Here is a 24,526-nt window from a genome sequence, read left to right as displayed (position 1 = left end):
TTTCTGTTGGTCGGGTTTTCAGTAAAGGCTGCTCATACACACCTCTGGGATGGAAAGAGCCCTAAGTGCTCACTGGGAGATGGACAGCCACGACCAGGACCACTCTGCCCCTAACAGCGACTGACCCCCCGGCCCCGAACGCCCCCGAGGTAACAGCTCTGCTCGCCTTGGCCCCACTGGGGTCACGCCACAGCCAAACCCCGTGACTCAATCTGCTTTGCCAGGTATCCTCTTTAAAAATACACACACCTCGAAAGAGGAGGCCCAGAAAGGAGCAGCCCTCTCCCTGGCTTGTGGCCGGTCCTCAACCTGAGAGGACAGGGTCACCTCTGCCACCCAGTGGGCACGGGCCCAGGACCTGCCTCTGCATGGCCCCTGCCTCACCGCCCACAACCCCCAGCCCACTCCCTCCGTGTTCCAACCACACACGCGGTACTCCTGTCCCGGGGCTGCTGTGAGGAAGTACACAGATGGGGGTCGGGGGCCTTGAAACACCAGAAGTTTACTGCCACACAGTCCTGGAGGCTGGAGGTCCAAGACCGAGGGCTGCTCTCTTCTGAGGGCTCCCTCCCAGGCTTGTCAACAGCTGTCTTCTCCCTGGGTCTTCACTGCTTCCCTCAGTGTGTCCCTGCATCCTGGTTTCCCCTTCTTATAAGGACAGCATTGACACTGGCTGAGGGCCCACCGGATGACCTTACTCTGACATAGTTACCTCTGCAAAGACCCTCCCCCAAGTAAGGTCTCACACACACTAAGGGACTGAGGGGTTAGGGCTTCAGCACCTGAACCTGGGGAGCACAGCTCAGACCCTCTTCCCCACCCACCGTGCAGCCTTCCCACCTGCTGTTCCCGCTGTCTGTCCCCACCTTTCCTGCTAAATCCAACTCATCCCCCAGCTCGGAGCTCAAGAAGCACCCCTGCAGGGGCGCCCTCCCTGACTCCAGGCCCCGGCTGGACCCACCACGTGCACTGAGGTCCCCTCGTCCCTGGGGAGCGTGGGGTCTGGTCTGCCTAGTCCCTTACTGTCTGGGACCACCTGAGGGCAGGGGCTGCGCAGGTACATTCCAGGCTTTATTCCCGGGGCCACGCAATAAAGGTATGAATGAATGAACAAGTCACTCCATTTCACAGTATTCGTTACAGAAGGCAGTGCAGGAACCACAAATCTGCCTCTATCCTCCACAGTCACTTCCCCAAATGGCATTAAACCCACGTCTGGGAGTGGCAGGGGCCCGGGTACCTTCCTGTGCCTCCACTGTGCTTCCGAGGTATCGTCCCCAGCCAGGGGTGGGCAGAGGCTGGACAAGCACCCCAGCTCCTCCCGTACTGAGGCGGGAAGCCCCATAAAAAGACCGGCAGGACCCCCAAGCAGGGCCATTGCTCTCCTGACAGCACCATCTGGTTCCACGGCCCAGAGGCTCTATCTCACTTTTTACCTCTGAAACGGCTTACTTACCCCTAAAATTCTATTGGTTCCCTGAGCTCACTTCTGATTGGTTATTTCCTTCACTCCTGATTGGTTATTACTCTCACTCCTGATTGGTCTATTTCTACAAAGTTTTTTCCTAGTTGGTCAACTTTTGTTATATCTTATTTGCATATGATGTTGCAAAGTGTAAAACTGGCAGCCTATAAAGGCCTGTGTAAACCTACAGAGGGGGTCCAGTTCTTGGAGTGTTAACTCGTTTGGGCCTGCTGGCGTAACAAACCTGAGTTCTCTAACTCTCAGAGTGCTGCTTGGTCTCTCGCCCAGATCCAGGTTGCTGTCACAACTGAGCTGTAACACGGAGCTGTAACACATTTTTCTGCAACAGTACAAGGAGGATCCCAGGCAGCACTGATCTGTACTGTAGCCTGCATCAGCACGTTGCTCCTTTTTATTGCCGAATAGTATTCCAATGCATTGACAGGCCACACTGCGTTTTTCCATTCAGCTGCTGATGGACAACTGCGTTGTTTCCACTTCATGACAATTACGAACGATGAGCAGAACACTGGCATGAACCTTAAACAAACATAAACCTCTTCAATGACAGCCCTCACACACTGCTTCTGATCAAGCCAGCTGAGTGTTTGCAGAAAGGATATTCTTTTCTTCCAAGGGATCCTCTAAACAAGAAAATAAAGAGCAGCTGAAAAGCAGGGCGCTCGCAAAGCAAACCTAAATAATAATTGGAGAAATGTGTCCTTGCAATGAGGCACGAGCAAAAAAAAAAAATAAAACAAAACCAAGCCCAGCTGCACACAATAAGATTGAAATTCTGTGTGTGGCTCCAACAAAATTTCAAATCATTAAAATCTCATTATACTAATAATATGTTTTCTAGATAGACTTAACTAAAACACTCTCTTCCTAACAAAGCGCAGACATTCTCAGGAGCAGCAGTGCAGGGGGCTTGAGGATGACGGCACAGCCCCCGGAGCACCGTGTCTTCCGTCCCATCTCTGCGCATCCTTGCCTCCTGGACCCTATGGGGGAACCGTAGGAAATCACACTGACTGGACTCTAGCTCCTGAGTTCCCATCCCTTCACTTGAGTTCTCCCCTCAAGTGTTCTTAAACGGAAGCAATGATCCAAACAGGTCATGATGGTCTCATTATATTTTATTATTTCTGTCCAGTTACCACCAGCCCATGTTCTTCTCTTTCTGCACCTCTTCTGTATTTGATGGATAAAGCAGGAGTGGCCATAGTGGTAACGATAATGAGATGCTAATGAGAATGATGGTTAACAACTCTGTAATGCTTACTACGTGCCTGGCCCAGGCATTTTCCCCAATTTTATTATTAACATTTTCAAACATATAGAACCATGTAAAGAACCGGACAGTGAACATTTGTACCCCCAACCTGGGCTGTATGGAGTCTAGCACTAACATTTCCCTGTAACTGTCTCATCATGCATCCATCCATCTCTCTGTCTACCCAGCAATCTGTCTGTTCCTGCCTCTGCCCTAACAAACGTTCACACATCCAGTGGCTTACAACAACACAAATCCATTATCTTACAGTTCTGGGGGCCAGAGTCCAAAATAGGCTTCACTGGCTAAAATCAAGGTGTCAGCAGGGCTATGTTCCTTCCGGAGGGTGTAGGAGGATCTTTGTTTTCCAGCTTCTGCAGGCACCCACACTCCTTGCCTTGTGGCCCTGCATCACTCTGACCTCTGTTTCCATTTCTCTTACACTGACCCTCCTGCCTCCCTCTTATAAGGACTCTTGTTGGGGGCTGGAGAGAGCTCAGGGGTAGAGCTGGTGCTTAGGATGGACAAGGTCCTGGGTTCAACCCCCAGTAACGCCATTTTGAAAAAAAAAAAAAAAGACCCTCGTGCCCACCTGGATAATCCAGGAGAGTCTCTTCATCTCAAGGTCCTTAACTTAATCACATCTGCGAAGTCCTTTTCACCACGTAAGGTGATGTAGTCACAGGTTCCAGGTATTGGGGTGTGGACATCTTTGGGGGCCATTAATTGGCCTGCCACACCGTCTTAACTTTTCTGCATTTCACAGTAAACTGCAGACAGGGATACCGTCCCCTCTAAGCGTCTATATCACTAACTAGAGTGCAGGAATTATTTATAATTCTTTTTTCTTTTGCGTTAAAATCTGCATACATTGAAATGCACATTCTTAAGTGCACATTCAACTAGCTGTGACAAATGCATGCACCTGTGTACCTTAAACCCCTATCAAGGCAGAGGACTTCTTCACAGTGACAAGAGTCCCTCCCGCCCCTCCCAGCCAGGCCCCATCCCACCCCAGAGAACCACTACAGATTAGCTGCATCCATCTGGAACCCCTTCCACCTTACAGAAATGGGGTCACAGTGCGCCCTCCTTGGGTCTGGCTTCTTTGGCTGGGCACAGTGGTTTTGAGAGTCGCCGTGTCGTGTGCACTGGCCCTTGTTCCTTCTCACTGACCAATAATATTCTGTCTCCGAAGCATGGCCCCACCCACTTCTCCATTCTCCTGTTGATGGACAGCCAAGCCATCTCCAGTTTTAGCTGCCAGGAACACAGTGCTATGAACATGCTTGCAAAAGGTTCCATATGGACACAGGTCTTCATTTCTCTTGAGTAAATATCTCAGATCGAAACTGCTGGGTCACAGGGAGGACGTAGGTTTCATTCTTAAAGAAACTACCAAACTACTCCCTAAGTGATGGCACCACTGTAAACCCCGCCCCCAGCCGCTCCACGTCCTCGCCAAGTCGTGGTGGGCTCTTTTCAGCCATCCCGGTAGATGTGCAGTGTGTCCCCTCTGCACCTCGTTTGTGGTTCATGTCCCAGGCGACCAACGATGCTGAAGTTGAGGTCTTTTCCAGACCCACCTGGCCATTTGTACATCTCCTCTGGTGGAGCATCTGTTCAGATCTTTTGTCTACTCTTTCATTGGGTTGTTTGTCTTCCTATTACCGAGTTGTAGGAGTTCTTTACCCATCCTGGACACTGGTCCTTTATCACTCATGTGTTCTAGGAATTGTGATAATTGTGACTTAGAATAAGAAATACATACATTTGCTTGTCATCCCAATTCCTGGCCCTAGCTCCTAAAATTCTAGGAATTTCAAAAGTGCTGAGAGCGAAAAAGAGGCCTTGTGTTAATGAGGTAACTTTCGGAAAAGCCCCTAGGTAACCTAAGGATGGAGGCTGGTTGCCAGGGGAACCAACCGTGCGATTAGAGAGCTGGTACTTTCTTTCAGTCCCACCCCCAAACTTCCAGGGAGGGGAGGGGGCTGGAGATTGATCTGGAGAATCTCTAAGCCTATGAAATAATCAGTCGTGACTGTATAATGAAGTCTCCGTAAAAGCCCAGAAGGACTGGGTCCAGAGAGCCCTCCAGGTGGGTGAACAACGGAGCTGCTGGGTGAGTGATGTACCCCCTCCCACATACCTGGCCCTCTGTGTCTCTTCCATCTGGCTGATCCTGAGTTACATCCTTTTATAATAAACTGGTAATCTAGTGAGTAAAATGTTTCTCTGAGTTCAGTGAGGTGCTCTAGCAAATTAATCAAACCCAAGGAGGGGGTCGTAGGAACCTCTGGTTTATAGCCAGTGGGTCAGAAGCACAGACAACAACCTGAACTTGTGATCAGCATCCCAAGTAGGGGGCAGTCGTGTGGGACTAAACCCTTAACTTACGGGACCGGATGCTACCTCCCGATAGATGGTGCGCGAACTGGACCAAATCGCAGGGCAACCGACGAGTGTCAGAGACGTGCCTGGTGTGGGCAAAACGCCCACACGCATCGGGACTGGTGTCAGAACCACAGCTGGTGATCAGAAGTGGACTTGGTACCTGAATCACAGGAACAGTTTCTCCCACTCTGTGGCTTGGTCAGGCTCAGTTTAAATTGCATCATTTCATTTAATAACTCAATTCCCCAATAACCCCATGAGTTGAGTACTCTTTACAGAAGAGGAAACTGAGGCACAGGGCAGGGAAGGACCTTCCCTCAGGTCAAAGCCCCAGAGCACAGCAGGATGAGTTGAGACCCTCAAAGGAGGGTCCCAAGGTCAGTGGCTGTAACCATTGCACAGTCTGCCTCTTGCCCACTCAAGCAAATACACAAAGACCATGCTAAGCGGCCAGAAGCATTTCTCACTGTCATCTCTGGAGACGAGACAACAACACACCGGGCTGGGGGACACAGGCTATCAGGAGACAGTCATGGAGCCAACAACCTCTGGCAGGAAGGCACAGAATGTGGAGGACAGTGGGCAGCGTGGGGTCCCCTCCTGCTGGAGGCTGGCATTTAAGCCGATGCAGCAGAGGGAACAGCGCACAGGAGGGCCCGGAGCCATGGAAGATGAGGGGAGACTGGCCGAGAGCTGTGCAGGCAACGGAGGGCCATCGGGGACCTGGACTGGGTCCTGGAGCAGCATGAAGCCACTGGGGTTCTGTCTTCTTTCTGCAAATGCCAACCAGTCCATTCAGCACAAAACAGATCTCATTTGTCTCCTCCAGAGCATCTTCCTACTGCTAGGGCTGAATGCATCTCAAATGCCAGGAATGATAATGACTCTACTGCAAGCCAGCTGGGAAGATAACTCGCATTTGAATCACTCTTCCAGTTTACAAGGTTGGTGGCAATTAAGAGAATGGCTGCGGGGGTTTTAATCTCACCAGCAGCGTGACCTCCTGCAAGAGACTTCACGTCTCTGAACCTCTGTTTACTCACCTGCAAAATGGGAATAACCACGTGGTACCCTGGTTTTGGGTAAAGATCAAAGAAGGTAACGTGTGCAGTGTTCAGCACTGGGCCTGGAACATCACTGGTGCCAACAAGCCCCAGCCATGAGCATGACCACTGCAGACTCCATTCTGGGTGTTTGTTTTTTTTTTTTAATTCTTCTTTTAACTTCTCCCTCACTACTTCTCAGATGATCATCTATTAAGTTTGTATATATCAAGTATGGATGCGTTCAGGTCTTGCTTTGAAAGATAATATTAATTTTCAAAATAAGAAAAAATAGAGGGATGAAGACACTTCGAATTGGGCTTTGAGAAAGACATCCCTCCGCGTCCATATATACCAGCAATGGGTTACAAGCACCACAAGTACGGTGTCCCCCTCCCCCAGCCTGCTCAAAGGGTGCTCTGTCCGCATAATCAAAGCAGCGCCTGGACGCTCCTAGCAGACTCCGTGGTAACGGGAGACGCAGCAAACGCTGAGGGTGGCCTTGGCTCCAGCAACCAGACAGCTGCTTCCGGGAGTGCTGGATTCAAGCCCTAGGAGTTCAGGAATGGTCAGCCCCTCTTTAACTTTTTAATACCTTAGCATTAGAGTTTAAAAAGGTAGGTCCTTTGGAATTGTAACTTTTCAGATGAAAGTAGGAAAGCACACAACTTATGAGAACAGGCATAAACTGCTGAGACGGTCTTCCGTGGGGAAATTAACATTCCTGACACCTCTGCTTGACTAGCAAGTCCAGCTGGAAAGAGCCAAGCCAAGGACAGTGGTTTCAGAGTGCCCGAGCCGAACGAGCAGGCGCTCAACTACTAACACGCAGAGTAAAGTGCTGAGATTTGCCCGATGGTCTGACTCCTCGGGCTGCTGGCAAGGAAGCGCACCAGAGGCCGAGGTGGGCCAGCACCCTGCTGAGCTGGCCTCACATTCCAGGAATGCCACCTCCCGGCTCAGAGACACCTGCTGGCTCTGCAAACGCATGGACCTCCACTTCCGTGCAGTGCACCCCTCCGATGCGCGTGCACCGTGTTCCTGGTCACAGTGGGCCAGGACAAGAAGGAGGATACCAACGTTCCCCAAATGTTCACATGCTGAGGGATTTATGTAACTCTGTTACCAACCGCCAACCAGTGCCTTCATGGGACACACTGGGAAAGAAGCAGCCAAGGCTGTTAAAATGATACCGAACCAGAGTGAGAAAGGGGGATGACAATCATTCAGCAACTAACCCTCCCATACACACTGCAGGCTTCACTAGTTAGTCCCAGCATTCTTTCCCCCAGCTCAGATACAGCCTCAGAATCCTCCTTAACACAGGGGCAGGCAGCCATTATCGACAGAGGGGAGTTTGCTCTCAGGCGGAAACTGCCTGCCAGCCCTGCCCTCACCACCAACCCACTCTGGAGCCAGTGTCTGGGTCAATACCTCACTTGTCCACATTATCAATAACCAACGTTGATGGAGCACTTGACTGCTGATAAGCCCTCACTTCTTTCATCTCATTGTATCCTCACATCCCCTCAGGGCAACGCCACCATGGTCCTCGTGGGCCTGGTCAGGCACAGCCCGAGAGAGATGGAGTAACAGCCCCACGGAGCGGGGATGTGAGGATGTGAGCGGAGACCTGGCTGCACCAGCCCGTGTGCAGCCTCCTGCAGGAACCCACTGCCCGTCTGGGAACCAGCTCGGAAAGACAGAGCTGGTCCTGCCCTCCCTCTCCCCCCCTCACAAATGAGGAAGTGAGGCCGCAAAGCTTTCAAACTCAGAGAGGAAAACACATAGCATCTAAGGGTTTCCATGGCCCTCGACGCTCAGAGGAGGGAGAAACTGAAAGGACCACTGGCACCCCAGCATCCCAGCGCCAACCACGTGACGTCTCGGGTGCTGTGAGCCCCAGAGACCCAATGATGCTGCAGCCTGCTGCTCACTCCATTTTCTCTTATAACCCGAAAGTGGTCCCTCGTATGACATGTTACTGAGAAGGAGCACCGCAATGAGGCAAAAACCACCAAAAACGTCTAGAATTGAGTGCAGTCCATGCTTACATTCTCCTGCCTCAAGAGCACTCAGTATAGATTCGCAGATTTACACCACCGGGCCAACGTACGTTTATAACGTACTCCTAAACTTACTCATATGTTTTGTCAGCCTCTCCATAGTATAATAAATAATAAGTATACTCATTAAGAAGTAAAGCCATTTTTCATCTGAAATTTAAAAAGTCTACGGCTAATGAAAGGAGAAAACATCCCTTCTTAGGGTACGTCTTTCCTGTGATGGAACCGTGCACCTGAAAACAAGACAATAGCTGGGTGAAGGCAGCCGCCCTCTGCCGACCACAGCAGGGGGAAATCAATCACCTGGCGCACTTAAAACCCGCTCACAGCAGGCGCGTACCCCCTCACATCTTCTAACCATCCCTTAATGATTCTGACAACTGGACAGGGAGCGTGAGGGTTAGCAACTTTGGGATGTGCGATAAATATTAATTCCACGGAGCGGAGACAGGAATTCAAAGCAGAGCTCCTCTAATGAATGTGGGGTTGCCAAGGCGACCTGACTCTTTGGGGACCACGCAGGTAGAGCCAAGATGCGAGGAGCACCACGGAGAGTTGGCTGCCTCGGCACAGAAAGGTAAGGAACAGAACAGTCGGGGCCCAGCATCCCCGTTTCCGTCCTCTACTGAAGCCAAGTTTCCGAGAGATTTCAGTAGACTGCCAAGAAAAAAGCCCAGCGTGGGACACGCTGCCGTGCCTACGTGTTTCTCTCTTAAATGCCCCGGGTGCATGTGGACAGCTGGGGGACAACCAAGAAGAAATGCTGGATTTGAAGATTATAATCAGAATAATAATCAAAGGAAACTTGACAAAGCCACACCAAGCCTCCTGAAAGCCACTTCCTCTCAGCCAGAGAGAGGAAAACAGAACAGTGAATTTCAGTGATGCCAGGGACTCCTGGGGACCGAGCTGCAACACAGGAGCCGGCAGACAGCACCTCCCTCTCAGACCAAGAGCTGCCCCCATGGAGAGAGGCAGCCCTGCTCAAGGAAGACACGTTAGGGTTTGGAGAAAGGGGGGTGGCATTGTTTTTCTCTTCACTGGTGGGGTCTGCAGAGAACCTCACAGCCCACTGGATCCAGATAGGATCTACACTGGCATCTCTTCCCACAGAACATTCTAGAACCCGCTGTGTCCATGGCCCCAGCCCCTCGCCTGCTTACATCCCTCCACTTCTGACCAGCCACTCTCTTTCCCTTCCCACAAGTTAGGAGTCCAACCCACCTTAACCATGATCTGTAGGTAATTCCTAAGGGCCCTGCAGGCGATCACGTGAGCAGAGAGAGACCGGAAATGGGAAAGATCCCCCCCTAAAAGGGCCACGTCCCCGGCCAAGGGAGGCCAAACTCATCACAAATCCTTTCCCTAGATCTTGCCACAAAAGATGCTATTCTGGTTTTGTTTTCAAAGGTAAGTAGGAGGGGTTGTCGAGACCTGCTTAAAACAGGATGTGGAAATCACTTCAAAGTCTTTCAGAGTCACTATTTGCACCAATCAGTTCTCTATGCAAACGCCCAAACAGCCGGGGGCTCCAAGCCTCCCCAGCGCACCAGTCTGGAGGGGCCCTGGAGAACGGTGTTCCATCTAATCTGTTTTTATGCAAAATTCCTTCCACCTGTGGGCAGCCCCTGGGTGGCTACCTCGGCATCAGGCCCTGCAGCTGCTGCCTCCTGGCTGTCTCAGGAGTCCTGCTGCTTCCCAGCCCTGTCGCTGCCTCCACCTCCGGGAAGCCCACTCTGCCTGCACCGACATTCGAGCCACTTCCTCACTGGTCACCCCACCGCGGCCTCTGGACCCTCTAAAGTAGCTGAGATTGGTCACTGGCACCTGCTGCTCCCATGTTCCAAGGATGACAGGGCCCACTGACCGCTCCAGCTTGCCCTGTGGCTGACCACGGCCCACACATCACACCGCAGCCCAGCCGCTCTGAACTGCCTGCACTTCCTCAAAGGGACTAGCTGGGGTGTCCTCCAGGGCCCTCCTCTCCTAATTCCTGGCCAGCCTTTACACGCAACCAGGGAACCACTTCCTCCAGCCAGAACCCAGAACCCTAAATCCAGGCTGTATGTCCCTCGTGGGTCTCCGGCACACCAGCCTGTCTCCTCCCCTCAGCACCCGAAGGCTCCTGAGGACAGGCCTGGGCTGGGTCACCGCCCGCCACCAGCTCCCAGCCAGCCAGGTAACGGTTCTTTTCCCTGGGAACTCAGGCCCTGGGGGCTCACGAGGCCCCTCCTCCCTCGGCTGACCTGGGACTGGGGTGGGGGGGGTCCTTCACCTCCCCGTCCTGTCTACCACCTGACGCAGTTACGGAGAATCTGCATTTCCTCTGGGCTTCCACAACAGTCATCCATGTCCTCTCACCTCCACCTCCAGAGAGGGCGTCTGCCAAGGTCCCCCATCTCCCCCCAGGACCCCCACTCCCTGGCTGGCTCAGTGTTCGTATCACATCTGCCTGTGATTGGCCGGCCAGGCCGGGGCGGGGGGTGTGTGTGGATTCTCCCCATCCAGAAACTGAGCTGAGGACCCCAGGTGCTGGGCCGAGAGGGGGTTCACAGCAGACTCCAGGGGGCGCTTCCAGACTCTGGAGGCTGAGGGCCCCGAGGAGCTTCTCCACCCCAGGGGCCAGTCAACCTTCTCTTGGTTCCTGAGACACCCCAAGAAACAAACACCAGGTTTCTCCACCTCAGCACAATGACCCAACATTGTGTGTGGCTGTCCAGTGCGTCACAGGATGTTTACCAGCATTCCCGGCCCCCGTCCACCAGATGCCACCAGCACCCCCATCCCAGTCTTGACACTGCCAGTGTCCCCTGGGGGCAGACTCACCCCCCCCCACCCCCCAGCTGAGAACCACTGGTTTAAACCACCATGAAGTGGCTACCAGGTAAGGGTGTGTTTCCTCAACTACAAAATGAGGAAGAAATCCTACCTTGTAGGTGAAAACTTCTACCTTGCAGGGCGAAATTACACAGCACCTCTGTCCAGGTACTCTTATTACAGAGCAGTGCTGAAGTGGGAGGGGCCTGGGGACCACGCAGCTGATCACTCTTTCAAGGACAGAGTGAGTTGATGGGAATGCGCTGGGGTTAACAGTAATGGTTTATTTTATTCTATTTTATTTTATTTGTATTGAGGTATAGTTGATTTACAATGTTGTGTGGTGGTTTAGACCAAGCTTCTCTCCTGGAAGCCATTTAAAGTCCACAAAAGAAACATAATACCTTCAACCTTCAGTTCAAGGTGGCAGCCACCTGGCATCTCATTAGATCTAACTTATGAGGTTTCAGTCAATATCTTGCTCACTTCTCTCTGTTTCTGCACCCAACACTCAGAAGACAACCAGGGTCAGAGAACCAGAAGACAAGGCGCAGACCAGGAGACAGTGGTTACAAAAGACACACCAGACAAAAGATTAGTATCCAGACTACACCCAGAACCCCTAACATTCGACTAGAAAAAAATCGATTAACTCAATTTAAAAAAAATGGGCCAAAGATCTGAACAGACCCTTCACCACAGATGTACAGATGGTACATGAGTCTAGGAGAAGACCTCCACATTGTAAGTCATTAGGGAACGACAGCCGAAAACTGCTCTCAAAAATATACAAAAAAAAAAAAAAAAGAAAGAAAGAAAGGAAATCAGGAAACAGGAACTCCCTTAACACTTGCCTTCCTCGGGAAAGCAGGAGGGACAGGGCCTCCAGGCCCGGCTGCGGCAGGATCCGATCCGTTGCAGCCTGGTGTTGGTCACTGGTGTCTGGGCAGAGGGCAGAGGGCAGAGGCCAAGTGCAGGCGGGGGTCTCTCCTGGCCCGTGGGGAGTGGACTCCATCCTGCCCTTCCACCCAGGACCTCCCTGCCCCAGAGGTGGCCGCTGCCTGTAAGGACTCCACACAGCAGCTGCCCCCTCCTGGCCCGCTGGTCACCAGGGGGCCCTTGTGGGGAGTCTCCCTCTGCGCCTTCTCCATCCAGCTCCCGTAAAAGCAGACCACCCTAATGAGTGGCTCTTAATAGTAACAGTTTCCGGGCCTTCTACCTGGAGCTTTTGGGGTCTTTTAAGTGTTCCTTTCCACTTTTCCCAATGCCCACAGTTAGTCACAGTTCCGTTTTTCTAAACTGGGCCAACACATGACACAACTTGGTTCCCTCCCATAGAACATCAGCCTTAATCACGCTGTGAATTCATCCACAGACACTTCCTGCATGGGTTCCTCCAAACCCCAGAATGCATTTTCTAAAATGACCTCCCCTGGAAGAAGTCACCCCAACTCATCCCTCCGTGCCTTGTCACAACCACAAGCTCTGTCCACCTGGATGGAGTCGAACGCTATAGGCACCTCCGAATCTCTAACTTCCTGGCAGTGCCGTCCTCTTCCCAGCATCCTCTCCCCAGCCTCCCCAACAAGGGCCACACCTCCCCCCACGCAGAATTCACCATCAACTTTCTAACAAAAAGGAAACGAAACCCACCCACCGTGCAGCTGGCAGCGCCCCAGTACACCTCGAAGCACCCCCTTCCTGATCGCTCCCTAGTAGGCAAATAAGCGCCTTCCCACAGGGGCCCCGAGTCTGGGCCAGGATGCACTCCAGCTCCTGAACCACACTGAGTGGCACAGAGGACAAGTTGCCAAGGCAACAGGCCTGCAGGAATACTGGCAGCTCTCAATCATCCAGGACCTCATTCTCCAATCCAGCCTCCACACCTCAGCCTCCACACCTCAGCCTCCGACTTCTGACTCCTTCTCCACTTTCTGCAAGACTGGACGAGCCCCTGAGCCCTTCCTAGTCCAGTCCTCCCCTAACTCCTACGTCTAAGCCCGATTAGTGTTTTCAACCTCCTGTTCGTATCAGGGACCCCTGAGGGTGCCAGGCACCCCAAACTTGAGAGCCGAGGCAGGGGACCCAGCTAACTCACACACCAAAGAAACTGAATCACTTTGCTGTGTACCTGAAACTAACACATTGTAAATCAACTGCACTTCAGTAAAAAAAAAAAAAAAAAACAAAAAACAAAAAAAAAAAACCAGCTATACTGTGAAAGCATCTCTCTCCTGTTTTCATGTCTATTTTATTCATCACAGGATGCTTTGACTACTGTGATTATTGGTATATTTAAATTAAGCCAGACAGGCCCTCAATTTTCTGGGCACACGCCAGCTCATGCAGGCAGGGACAAGGACTCCGCTATGGGTCTTGGGACCAGTGCCTGACTTCAGACATGTGCTCTTCGTATTCCAGGAGCATAAATGTCACCTATAGAAAGCCACCATCGTCCGGAACATTCTGCTTACTTGCTATTCCGAGAGTTCCTTCCTGGTTCCTTTGGGTCTCAACCCAAACCTGACCTGCTCTGAGGCCTTCCCCGGGCATCCATCTGATTGTACTGTGACTTTTCCTTCCTAGCACATATTATGACAGCACGACTCGTCTGTTTGCTTATTACCACTGACGCCCTATTCCACGAAAGCAAGAGCCTTGTCTGTCTTTTATTCTAGGGTCCCGCGGCAGGCAAGGAATGAACCAGAAAGGGAATGACATTAATGTCTGTGATTGTTGTAAGGCATAAAGAAGAACTGAAATGATTTTGGTGACGGCCACGAGGTCTGCAAATGAGGTTGAAGATCAGAGAGGCAGCGCGAATGATCAGGGGAAGGGCGACTGGCCACCGATCTCACGTTTAGGAGGTGTGACTTGATAGAGATTAATACAAGCCAGTTTGGATCCTAAATGGCGGAACAACCAAAGGTGAAAGGCCCTGCCCTCAGGGACCTGCATCATCCAATTTAGTAAAAGCACCCCTGGTGGGAAATGCATGAACACACCCCCACCCACCCACCCAAGTCCCAGGGTGGGGCAGGCACAGCCCTGGAGGTAAACGTGCCACAAGCATCCCTAGGAATACACAGCTCTGAGGAAGAAATGAACGCAAGGACAGGGTCCTTGTCAGTGTGTCCCTGGGGGACACACGTCCCTGGGGGGGTACTCATCAGGAAATACAGGAAGACTTTCTGGCGGGCAGGTTTAAGGAATTCACTGCGCACCCCTGACTCCAGATCCTCTCTTTCCCAATGTCCTGCCTGAGGCCAGCTCCTGGGCTTCTCCTCCGCCCCCCTCCGCCCCCCTCCGCCCCCCCAGGCTTTTCACAGCCACCCCAGCACAGCTCACCCTCACCCATGGGGACTCTGGCCCAGGGGAAGAACCTGCTGACCAGAACAAAGGGAAAACTCAGGAATGCAGCCCAGGGAACCTCAGTATTGAAAGAACACACACAAGAGGCCAGAAGTCACATCTCTCACAACTCTAAAAACAACTTTTAAAATGGAAGAGGAGGTTGGAAGGGTTTTTAAATTATTTTCGTGGGCACGTGCAGTCAAAAATAGGAGGGCCTCTGCAGTCCTCGCCGGCAGGCCCCGCAGCCTCAGGCCGGCCGCGCCGCGTCCCCTTCCCTCCTCCCCTTCCGCGGCTGGGGACGCATCCGCGACCACCGCGGGGCCCGGGCCGGTGCCCACACCGCAGCGGGTGCCCTGAGGGGTGAGAAGGTACGGCTGGATGGGCCGGCCTGCGGGCGGTGCTGCCCGAGAGCGGGGCTAAGTAAATGGCGACTCAGGCCGGGGTGGGCGCGGGGCTGTCCTCCGCGTACCAAGGCCTCGCCCGATGCTGGCTCCGCGTCCTGCCCTCAGCAGGAGCCGGCGATGCGCCTCGGGGCGACGCCAGGAGCCCAAAAGGGACTCGACCAGCCGCTGGGGGAGGGGGCCTCGCGTCTGGTTCCGGGCCAGCGCTTAAAGGTCTCGGGAGGAGGAACGAGCCAGGGTCAAGGGCTGTCCGGAAGGTCACGGCTGCGCGCCGCGCGGGGCCCGGAGAGCAGCGGGCGCGCGGTGCCGGCGGCCAGCCCGTCGGGGGCCGGCGGGGCGCGGGGCGGCGCGTGCGCGCGGGGCGGGACAGCCACCCACCCGGGGCCGAGCAGCCTCCCGCCCTGGGCCGGCGGGGCGGGGCGCGGCGCGTGCGCGGCAGGAGGCCGGCGGCGGGCGCACTCACCCTCCTTGGCCTTCTTCTTCCTCCCCAGCGTGCCGCCCAGCTTGCCGAGGAACGACTCGTCCTTCTTCATCCTGTGCGGCCGCAGGGCGGGCGAGCGCAGCGGCGCGGAGGACATGGGGCGCGCGGGGACCCCCGGCGGCCGGGCGCGGGCGCAGCGCGTGTGAGAGCCGCCCCGGTCGCCGCCGCCAACGCCGCCGCCCGCTCGCCCCGGGGAGTGGCCGGGAGGGCGCGGCCCCACGCCGGCCCCCGCCCCCCGCCCGCCCCGGCCCTGCGGCTCCCGCCGCCGGAGGTCTGCGCCGCCTCGGGCTGTGCGGTCACCACTTCAGCCCGCGGGCTGCCCGCCGTTCCCACGCGGCGCGTCACACTCGCTCTCCGAGGGAAGCGGTGCATCCGCTCCTCAGGGCCGCCGCTGGGACAGATCGAGGGCTCGCCCTGCCTTCTTTTGTTCTAACGTTTGAGCCCTGGGCTTGGCGGGCTCTGCTGACCGGACCCGGGCTCTAGGAGGCAGCGCGGCCAACGTCCATCGAATAACCACACACATAAGTCATTTCACTGGCTGAGCTTTTTACCCACAACCAGGACTGGGGCTGGGGAACCCCTGTGAACTGTCCCCATCCTTAAGAAGCTTCCAGCATGGTGGGCAACGCCGGCGCATAGCTGCTCTGGTGAACACCTCACCAGTCCTAGGCGAGCTCGGGATGTTTCCCCAGGAGGCGCAGTGAACACACAGACACAAGCGCTGGCGCGGACTCTTGGGCGGGTCTTCCGGCCCGGGGAAGAGCTGGACCAGAGGGGACAGTGTGAGGACCCCAGGGAGCGAAGAGGGAAGAGGACGAGGCAGGCCTTTTAAGCCGAGGAAGGGTTTTAAGATGGAGGTGATGTGGCCGACTCGGGTTCTACATGTTGACTCTGGGTGATGTGCGACAGTGAGTGGAGAAAGAGTACAGTCGGAGGCAGAGAAACCAGTGACTTAGGAGGGAAGTGAACAGGTTTCTGGAGAGGCTCCTGGGTGGAAGGGGACCCAAACTGGAAGGAGTGAGAAGAGAAGAGATAAGGCTGTTTCCAGTCCGGCCCAGGATGGTGGGTGGAGTCGTTCACCAGCAGATAAGGACTATCAGAGGAGGTCCCGTGGGGGAGGAGCTGGGGATTCTAGGTCTGCTCGTGTGGTTAAGGCTGTTTTTCCATCTCTCTTTGTGCTGGCTCTGTGCCCCACAGCACTCTAACCCCTTCAGTTCCCCTCGGCAAACGTTTCTGTTGGCCAAATGGGAGCCAGGCCTGTCCTCCCGCAGGGAGTGCACTGACCACAGGGACAGAGCCTTGCCCTGCAAAGCTTGTCATCCAGGAGCACGTGCACACCACGCACTGGCGCAGGATGCCGAGTCCTGCAGTCAGGAGCCCACCAAGGTGGGAGGGGAGCGGGCAGAGAAGATGCAGATGAAGGTACAAGGATGGGACAATGAAGGGAACCTTTGCCTTCATTCAGTGAAGGGAGAGCAGGCTCTGTCCGAGAAGGGAGAATGCAAGGAAAGACACGGGCACCTGGGAGGGGTGAGGGGAGGGGACAAGACAGGAGTTCAGGCTGCCTGGTGTGACTGAGTGAGTGGGGTGAGGGAATGGGGTCGGAGGGCCTGCCCAAGGAACCCTGAGCCACTGGAGGGGTCTGAGCAGAGGGTGGATGCAGAGGATGATGGAAGCAAACCCTGAGCCAGAGACCCGATGCAGGAGCTGCTGAACCGGGCGAGGCCAGAGGTGCCTGTGGCAGCAGGAAGGGACAGATAAGAATGAAATTTCAGAATGCTCAATACCACTAATTATCAGAGAAATGCATATCAAAACTACAATGAGGTTCTACCTCACACCGGTCAGAATGGCCATCATTAAAAAGTCCACAAATGATAAATGCTGGAGAGGGTGTGGAGAAAAGGGAACCCTCCTACACTGTTGGTGCGAACATAGCTTGCTGCAGTCACTGTGGAAAACAGTATGGAGATCCCCTAAAAAACTAAAAATAGACTTACCATGTGATCCAGCAATCCCACTCCTGGGCATATGCTGAAAAGATACATGGACCTCAATGTTCACAGCAGCGTTATTTACAATAGCCAAGACATAGAAACCATCTAAATGTCCTTTGACAGATGACTGCATAAAGAAGTTGTGGTGTATATACAACAGAATACTACTCAGCCATAAAAAAGAATAAAATAATGCCATTTGCAACAACATGAATGGACTTGGAGATTGTCATTCTAAGTGAAGCAAGCCAGGAAGAGAAAGACAAATATATTGCTTACATGTGGGAACCTAAAACAAGACACAAATGAGCTTATTTACAAAACAGACAGACTCACAGACATAGAAGACAAACTTATGGTCACCAGGGGTGAAAGGGAATGGGAAAGGATAAACTGGGAGTTCCAGATTTGCAGATACTACTATATATAAGATAGATAAACCACAAGTATATATTGTATAGTGCAGAGAACTATGTCCACTATCTTGTAGTGACCCATAATAAAAAAGAATATGAAAAGGAATATATGGATATATATGGATGACTGAAACATTATGCTGTACACCAGAAGTTAACACAACAATGTAAACTGACTATACTTCAATTAAAAAAATTTTAGAAATTTTTTAAAAGAATGAACCTTCAGGGCTGCAAACCACAACACGTGGGGAACAAATGGCTGAGGTTTAGGGAGAGTGAAGAGTCAGAGGGCTCTGAGGCTTCTTACCTGCATGGCCTGACTTGGGATGTCACTAACCAAACTGGAGAAAACATGGAAAGATGACGAATGTGGCTATTGAGATCCCAATGGTACATGACAGTCGGGACGTGACAGCTCTGAATGCTGAGGGATACAGTCACCTAGAGCGAGGGGTCCCTGGACCCTTTGAGAATCTGATGCACGGGACAGACAGTCTACTCTAGAGAAATGCACGTATGAGACTGCACACCGCTTCCAGACGCCCACATCCACCCCATCCCCACCCTCCCACTGCCCTCGGCACAGCCATAGACCCCAGATGGAGAGCCTGCACGCGGGAGAGAGTGAGCAGAAAAGATACCCAGGGAAAGAAAATGGAAAAGAGACTCCTGGGCACGACATGAGTGCCCAGTAAATAACTGATTGTTTAGGTTCCATCAGTGAGTCGGGCTTCCCAGTGGACACACAGAATTTACAATTTTAATTTCATCACTGCTAATTTGAATACACAAAGACAGGTCAGATCCCTACTTTAAAAAAATGCCATTTTATATACACACACACACACATAGACATACATACACACACACACACACACACATATATGTGTAAATGAATCTCTATGCTGTATACCAGAAATTAATACAACATTGTAAATCGACTATACTTCAATAAAAGGAAACAGCCATTGGACTATGAAAGAATATCTCTGGAAGATAGATAACTCAAGTTGTGATGACAGCTCACCTACTTCAGGAAGGACCACTCGCTACAATGAAGTGATTCTCCATTTTAAGAGGAAGTGACCCAAGCCTCACATGACATTAGGGTTCTGGAATTTTGTAGATGTCATATGCAAAGACATAATCATATTTCCAATGCAAGCGTGGGACTTAGTGCTGAGAAATCTATGCAAAGCAACGACTTCTCGGTAAAGTTCATGGCCTTCCCTTCCCCGAGGTGAGGGATGGCCTGTGATGTCTTAGACAAAAAAGCTGCACTCGTGGGCTCTGTTTCCCCTGCACTTCTTGGACTAGAGAAGAGTATGACTGCTTATTAAATGCAGCTTGGAAGCTTTTTAAAAAAATTATTGCTTTAGTTGTAACAGATTTTTGGACTCATGTGCTCCGCAGATGACAATCAAGAAATGACTTGCTGTCTGTGGATAAATTAGGTTTTTTCCTTAAGGTTTAGCGGATGGAGGAACCATGATCTAAACCCCAGAAATTTTCCCTCGTTCCTGGCCTGGCTTCTGGGGAATTTGCACAGCGTTCTCCTGGGAGCAGTCTAACTAGAACAGCTTTCCAAATTGCTTTCAGAACAGCAAACATCTATATTCGAATGAAGGTTGGAAACTCTTGGTTGTTGATAAGAAAGAGAATTTAACGAGAAGCAGAAATATGATCTTAGCTCCTGTCCCCATCATCTCCGTTTTCCATGCCTTAGGATGCTACGCACATACAGCCCACGCCACCGCCAGCATGCATTTTACATTTGGAGAATAATTATGAAAATCAGATTACATGCAGCTGCCCCATTAAGGAAAACCATTTGATTTGCTTCTGAACTGTGGCTTCCAAAGAGTCCAGTTCCTCATCAGCTTAATTAAGAATAAGGAACAAACATTCCACGAGCACGTGCCGGATTCCAGACCCTGGGCGATGCCCCATACGGTGCGGTCTGGGTCAACCTCAGTTCCTCAGTATTTTTGCCATTCTTTCCGCCTTCCCCGAATGGACAGGCACTGTGTGAGCAAACGGATGTAACTGGTCCTAACCCTTCAGCTGAGGCAAACCGCACAAATAGCCTTAGCAGTGATAAGGCAGGAGAATGAACAAGCCGCTGGTGTAAGTCATACAATGGAACACCAGCGAGCCACCGAAGAAGGCAGTGGCACAGATGTGTCTCGGAAGCATGCCGAGCAGAGCAGCCACGTGCAAGAACACACAGTGGGCAAATCCACTTATTTGAAGCTCAGTGACAGGTGGTCTCTTTTCCATGTTGAGAGGGGGTCACCCTTGTGGCGAGAAGGTCTTGCCTGGATACGGCCCGGGAAACGCTGGGCGATGCACGTGATCCGTACCTGGGACGGGCCGGTGGTCACACAGGTTAGCAGCCAAGTAAGAAAGCATCACTGGGGGCGCTGGAGAGTTGTGCATTTCACTGCTTGTCGTTTTACCTCCATCAAGTCTTGGGGAAAAGAAAGCGAATGCATGACACCCTCAGGCAGGGTAAGTTGAGTTCTCTACCTCACCTGCATTCAGGTTTCATTCCTTATCAACACGTCTCCTGTGGTAATACGGCAGCTCGGCAAGCACCTAAAGAGAGGTTTAAAAGCTTCATTGCCTTCTCTCATTTCCCCTTCGTATAACTAAAATGAAATGGTATCTTTCAAAACACAGAAAGCGGCTTTTAGCTCTTTGGGAGAGGAAGGGGAGCTCATCTGAGGGCACTCTGAGACTGTGAAATGTTTCCTTGTGTTGTTCATTTTCAAACCTCCCAGCAATTTCAGGAGAGTTAGAAGTGTGTAGGGAAGTGATGGAAATACTTAATTGATTCAGTGATGGAGAAAATGCCGTATTTCCCCCAGGTTACACTTCTGATGCAATCTGACTGCCCTTCGGGGCAGCATTTTCAAGCCTGCTGTAATCATCACATCCAAAATAGTCTTTTCAACGGCGTTATTTAATCAGTTTGCTAATTTAGTGATCTGGCAAGAGAGGAACCTATGATTTTCACTTTAAATGCTAGGAGCATGCAGAGATGACCATACTTGCCTGGAATTTTAAAACCGTGGTTCTCACACTTTTTCCTGTACCACATGAGCAACACAAATCACTGACTGCAGTGATCAACAGCCTTTCACTCAAGTGATTTTGGAAACATCAGCAAACTTTGAGACAAGGGAAGTTGGATTTCCATTTATTGGCAACTCCTCTGAGTTTTCTTTTTGCATATTAGGCGACTACATATACACTTTGTTTCTGTCAATATTTCATAGATGAGGAATGAATGAAAGGTTGGCACCAGGTTACCTATCTTCCATGGAGGAGAACTAGTAAAGCCCCCTAAAAGATTATACCCTCTTCAAAAAGGTCTGCCACCCTAGCTAGCTTCAGAGAGCAAGTTCCTTGAAAAATGCCAGTACCTCTTACGTGGGAGGGAGAACAAAGGCCAGACCTAGTAGACAGTCACACCTTAGTCTAAATTTCTCCCACCATACATTTACCACAGCTGTATCACCTGCCTGCAAAATAAAAGGCTTTGCTTTCCTCCTCCCATCTATTCTGGGCACAGTAAGGGAATGAGGACTGTGCTTTGGGTGGAGGGGAGAACGATGAAGAATGGGGGCACTTTGGGTCAGTGAGTTTGCTGCCGGCTGCCGGATGGAGCAGGAGACTTAGCCATGACAGCATGTCATGAGAACATCACTGGAGCTGGGGAAGACAGGGGTCCAGGGCAGGGGTCTGTAAGGGGCCAGACAGGAAGTATTTCCCACTTGTCGGGCCATACAGCCTGTCACAACTAGTCAACTTTGCTGTCATGATCTGAAAGCAGCTGCAGGCAATATATGTAAGCAAGTGAGTGGCTATATTGCCATACAAGTTTGTTTTGCACATAGAAGTTTGGATTTCCTATCATTTTCATGTGTCACGAACTATTCTTTTGATTTTATTTTTCAAAATATGTAAAACATAAACCCATTCTTAACTCACAGGCTGGGCAAAAGCCGGCACTGGGTGGGATTTGGAAGCAGGTTGTGCCAAAACTGAATTTCATTCACAGCACATTTTTGCCTGAAAGTCCTAATAGTTGTCACGATGATGGTACCACTGCAAGCCAACGTTTTAAGGTGCCAGTGATTCAGATCCTGCTGCTCTGAACTCCAAGGAAGTACACAAAATCTTTCCTCACATTAAAAATGCACTATGAACACAGCACTTCCAAAGTGGGTCGGTAACAATTCCACTTTTTATATAATTTTGTCTGTAGAGCTGTCTGCACTGTTATACACAGGTAGGAGTCTGTTGCAGTGTGGCTTGTCTTTTTGGAAAATGAGAACCACCAAAACGTGCAGCTGCGATGACACAAGTCACAGCAGAGTCCAGCGGGGCTCGGGGACGTTGTGGGGTATGGGGTGGAGCTATGTGACTGGCCTGTGACCCCATCCGCGATGCGGGGTTCAGAGAAAAGAAAGTTGTGCTTTTGACTTCTCACGCTTCTGTGCTCATTCATTCCACAAACACTGGGTGTCAAGGTGGGTGTGGGGCGTGAGTCCCGGCCTTGGGACACACCGTGCACAAAACCAAGAAGGCGTGCCCAGTGGGGCTGATGTTTCCATGGGAAGGGAATTAAATTAGCCATTGAAAAGACCCATGTACGTATGTGTGTACATTTTACACATATGTGTGTGCACATATACACATTTATTTTACATAGATATAAACCTTTATGGGGGCCTAACTTTGAATCTTCAAATACTCTGTCAAGAGGAAATGGCTGATTTGAACCCTGCCTCTCTATCTCTCAGTACAAGCGTTACAAACTATTTATGCAGAGCAAATGGAACTGACTTCAGGACTAATCCGAATGCATTTTGATGGAGAAAGTGGATACTCAGACAGGAGGCGCACGATCTTCTGCTGAAAATGCGGTCTCCTGCATGAGTGAGACAGATTTCCCTTTGTTCCGGTTCACGATTCGCACATTAGAACGTGTCCCGAGGTCGCCCACCGCACCTGCTGTAGTTCGCGGCTAACAGAGACCCGGAGGCGGAGTGGCTGTGAGCCAATTACGCTCTGGCGTCAGGAGAGTATTAAAATGTGAAGCTCAAGTCGGTGTGATAGATTATCTGAAGACTGTCAAAATTTCAAATTTGCAAGGAAATCAGTAAAATGCAAGGCTTGAAAAGGCTATTCGATCATCAGTGCTAGTTAAATATTTATTATAAAGAACTGTTCAAATGTGCAGCTGATTTTTTTTCCCCAGAAGCACTATGGCAGCTGCAGCCGGCCCAGGCCCTAGCCCTCGGGTGGCTGACCGTGCAGCTGCCCGTAATACAACCTGCAGAGGGTTCTAAAAGTCAGCCTTGGCGATCGCAACTCAAAACGCTTTTCTACAACTAAATGCAGTGGCTTTCTTGTAATCGGAAAGAAAAATGCAAAATGAGTCTTTTTTTCCCTAGATGCATTATGCCTTCCCCAAGGTAGATATTCAGTAAATATTTGATGAATCATAAAAGCCTGTCTCTAAAGGTAGAGACAAAGCTAACGTCCACCACAGATGAATGGATAAACAAAGTGTGGTCTATGCAGACATGTGAACATGAGAGTCTGACACACACTTCAGTATGGATGAATCTCGAGGACACTATGCCAAATGAGATAAGCCAGACACAAGAGGACAAATTCTGTAAGGATGCCACTTGCACGAGGTTCCTAGAGGAGTCAGATTCACAGAGACAGTAAGTTGAATGACGGTGGTCAGGGGCTGGGGGAGGGGAGATGGGGAGTTAGTGTTAATGGGGACAGAGTTTCACCTTTGCAAAGTGAACGGAGTTCTGGAGATGATGGTGGTGATGGCCGCACAACAGTGTGAATGTACTCAGTGCCACTAACCTGTGCGTTGTAAATGGTTGAAATAGAGAATTTTCCCTTATGTATATTTTATCACTATTTTTTTAAGCCTGCATCTAAGACCCAATAATAAATCAGGCCCTGAAAGTAAAGGTAATGGAATAAACAGAAAAGTACTGCCTTGGGGTGTGGGGGAGACTAAGACCTTCCTAGGCAGGAGAAGTAACAGGAAAGAGAGATGGAAGGTCACGCTGATGAGCCAAGTGTGGGAGAGCGGAGAATAAAGGTCCTGAGAGGCAGGAGAGGGCGCACCAGAGGGCCAGCCCTGGGGAAAGAGAGAAGGAAAGAGTGCTGCACCTGCATCCTGGAGGGGAGAGTGGAGACAGGGATGGGGAGAAACACACACAGACCCTGGCCTCCAGTGTGGGCTGCACAGCCCTGCAAGAAGGTCCCCAGCTGAACTGCAGAGCGGGCACAGGAGAGAACAATGCTTCTCAGAAGAAGGGGCTGCAGGTAGTCTGAGCCCTCTCTGTCCTCTTCCCATCCTCCCCCTTCTCTCCCCCCCCAGCATCCTCCCATCCTCCCCCACATCCTCCCACCCTCCCCCATCCTCCCCTATCCTCCTCCCCATCCCCTCATTTCCCCCATCCTCCCCCACATTCTCCCTCCTACCGTCCTCTTCCCCCATCCTCCTCCCATTCTCCCCCTCCCTGACCTTCCTCCCCATCCCCCTGTGGCATTCCTGCCTCCAGTTTTCCCAGAGCTCCCAGCTGACCCCATCATGGCCCTTCTCCCCCAGACAGGCAATATCATCTCTGCCTTTGCACCCCACCCAAAGCCTTGCACCCACTCAGAGCTCAGTCCGTGTTTGCTGGCTGGCTGGCTGGCTGGCTGATGAAAGGCAAATGACTGACAGGAGGTTGGTGGTAATTATTGCCGGAGATTACTCCTGCCACT

The 24,526-nt window shown here is 51.6% G+C and overlaps 1 protein-coding gene across 2 annotated transcripts in view; it reads right to left on the bottom strand.

Moving 5' to 3' along the window:
* PARVB (parvin beta) overlaps positions 1-15,503 on the bottom strand; it is a 93,295-nt gene extending 77,792 nt beyond the window's left edge. Inside the window, exon 1 of one of the 2 annotated variants that reach the window (XM_074375671.1) lies at positions 15,280-15,503. In XM_074375671.1, the coding sequence (XP_074231772.1) occupies positions 15,280-15,394 (115 nt within the window). In that variant the 5' untranslated portion in view covers positions 15,395-15,503. The remainder of the gene's footprint in view (positions 1-15,279) is intronic. The other variant, XM_074375670.1, reaches the window with a different exon arrangement.
* Between the last annotated feature and the right edge of the window lie 9,023 nt (positions 15,504-24,526).

Source organism: Camelus bactrianus, chromosome 12 (assembly GCF_048773025.1).
Source record: "Camelus bactrianus isolate YW-2024 breed Bactrian camel chromosome 12, ASM4877302v1, whole genome shotgun sequence".
NCBI classification, from domain to species: domain Eukaryota; kingdom Metazoa; phylum Chordata; class Mammalia; order Artiodactyla; family Camelidae; genus Camelus; species Camelus bactrianus.
The sequence above is the reverse complement of the archived record's forward strand: the minus strand, read 5'-3'. Positions and strand labels throughout refer to the sequence as shown.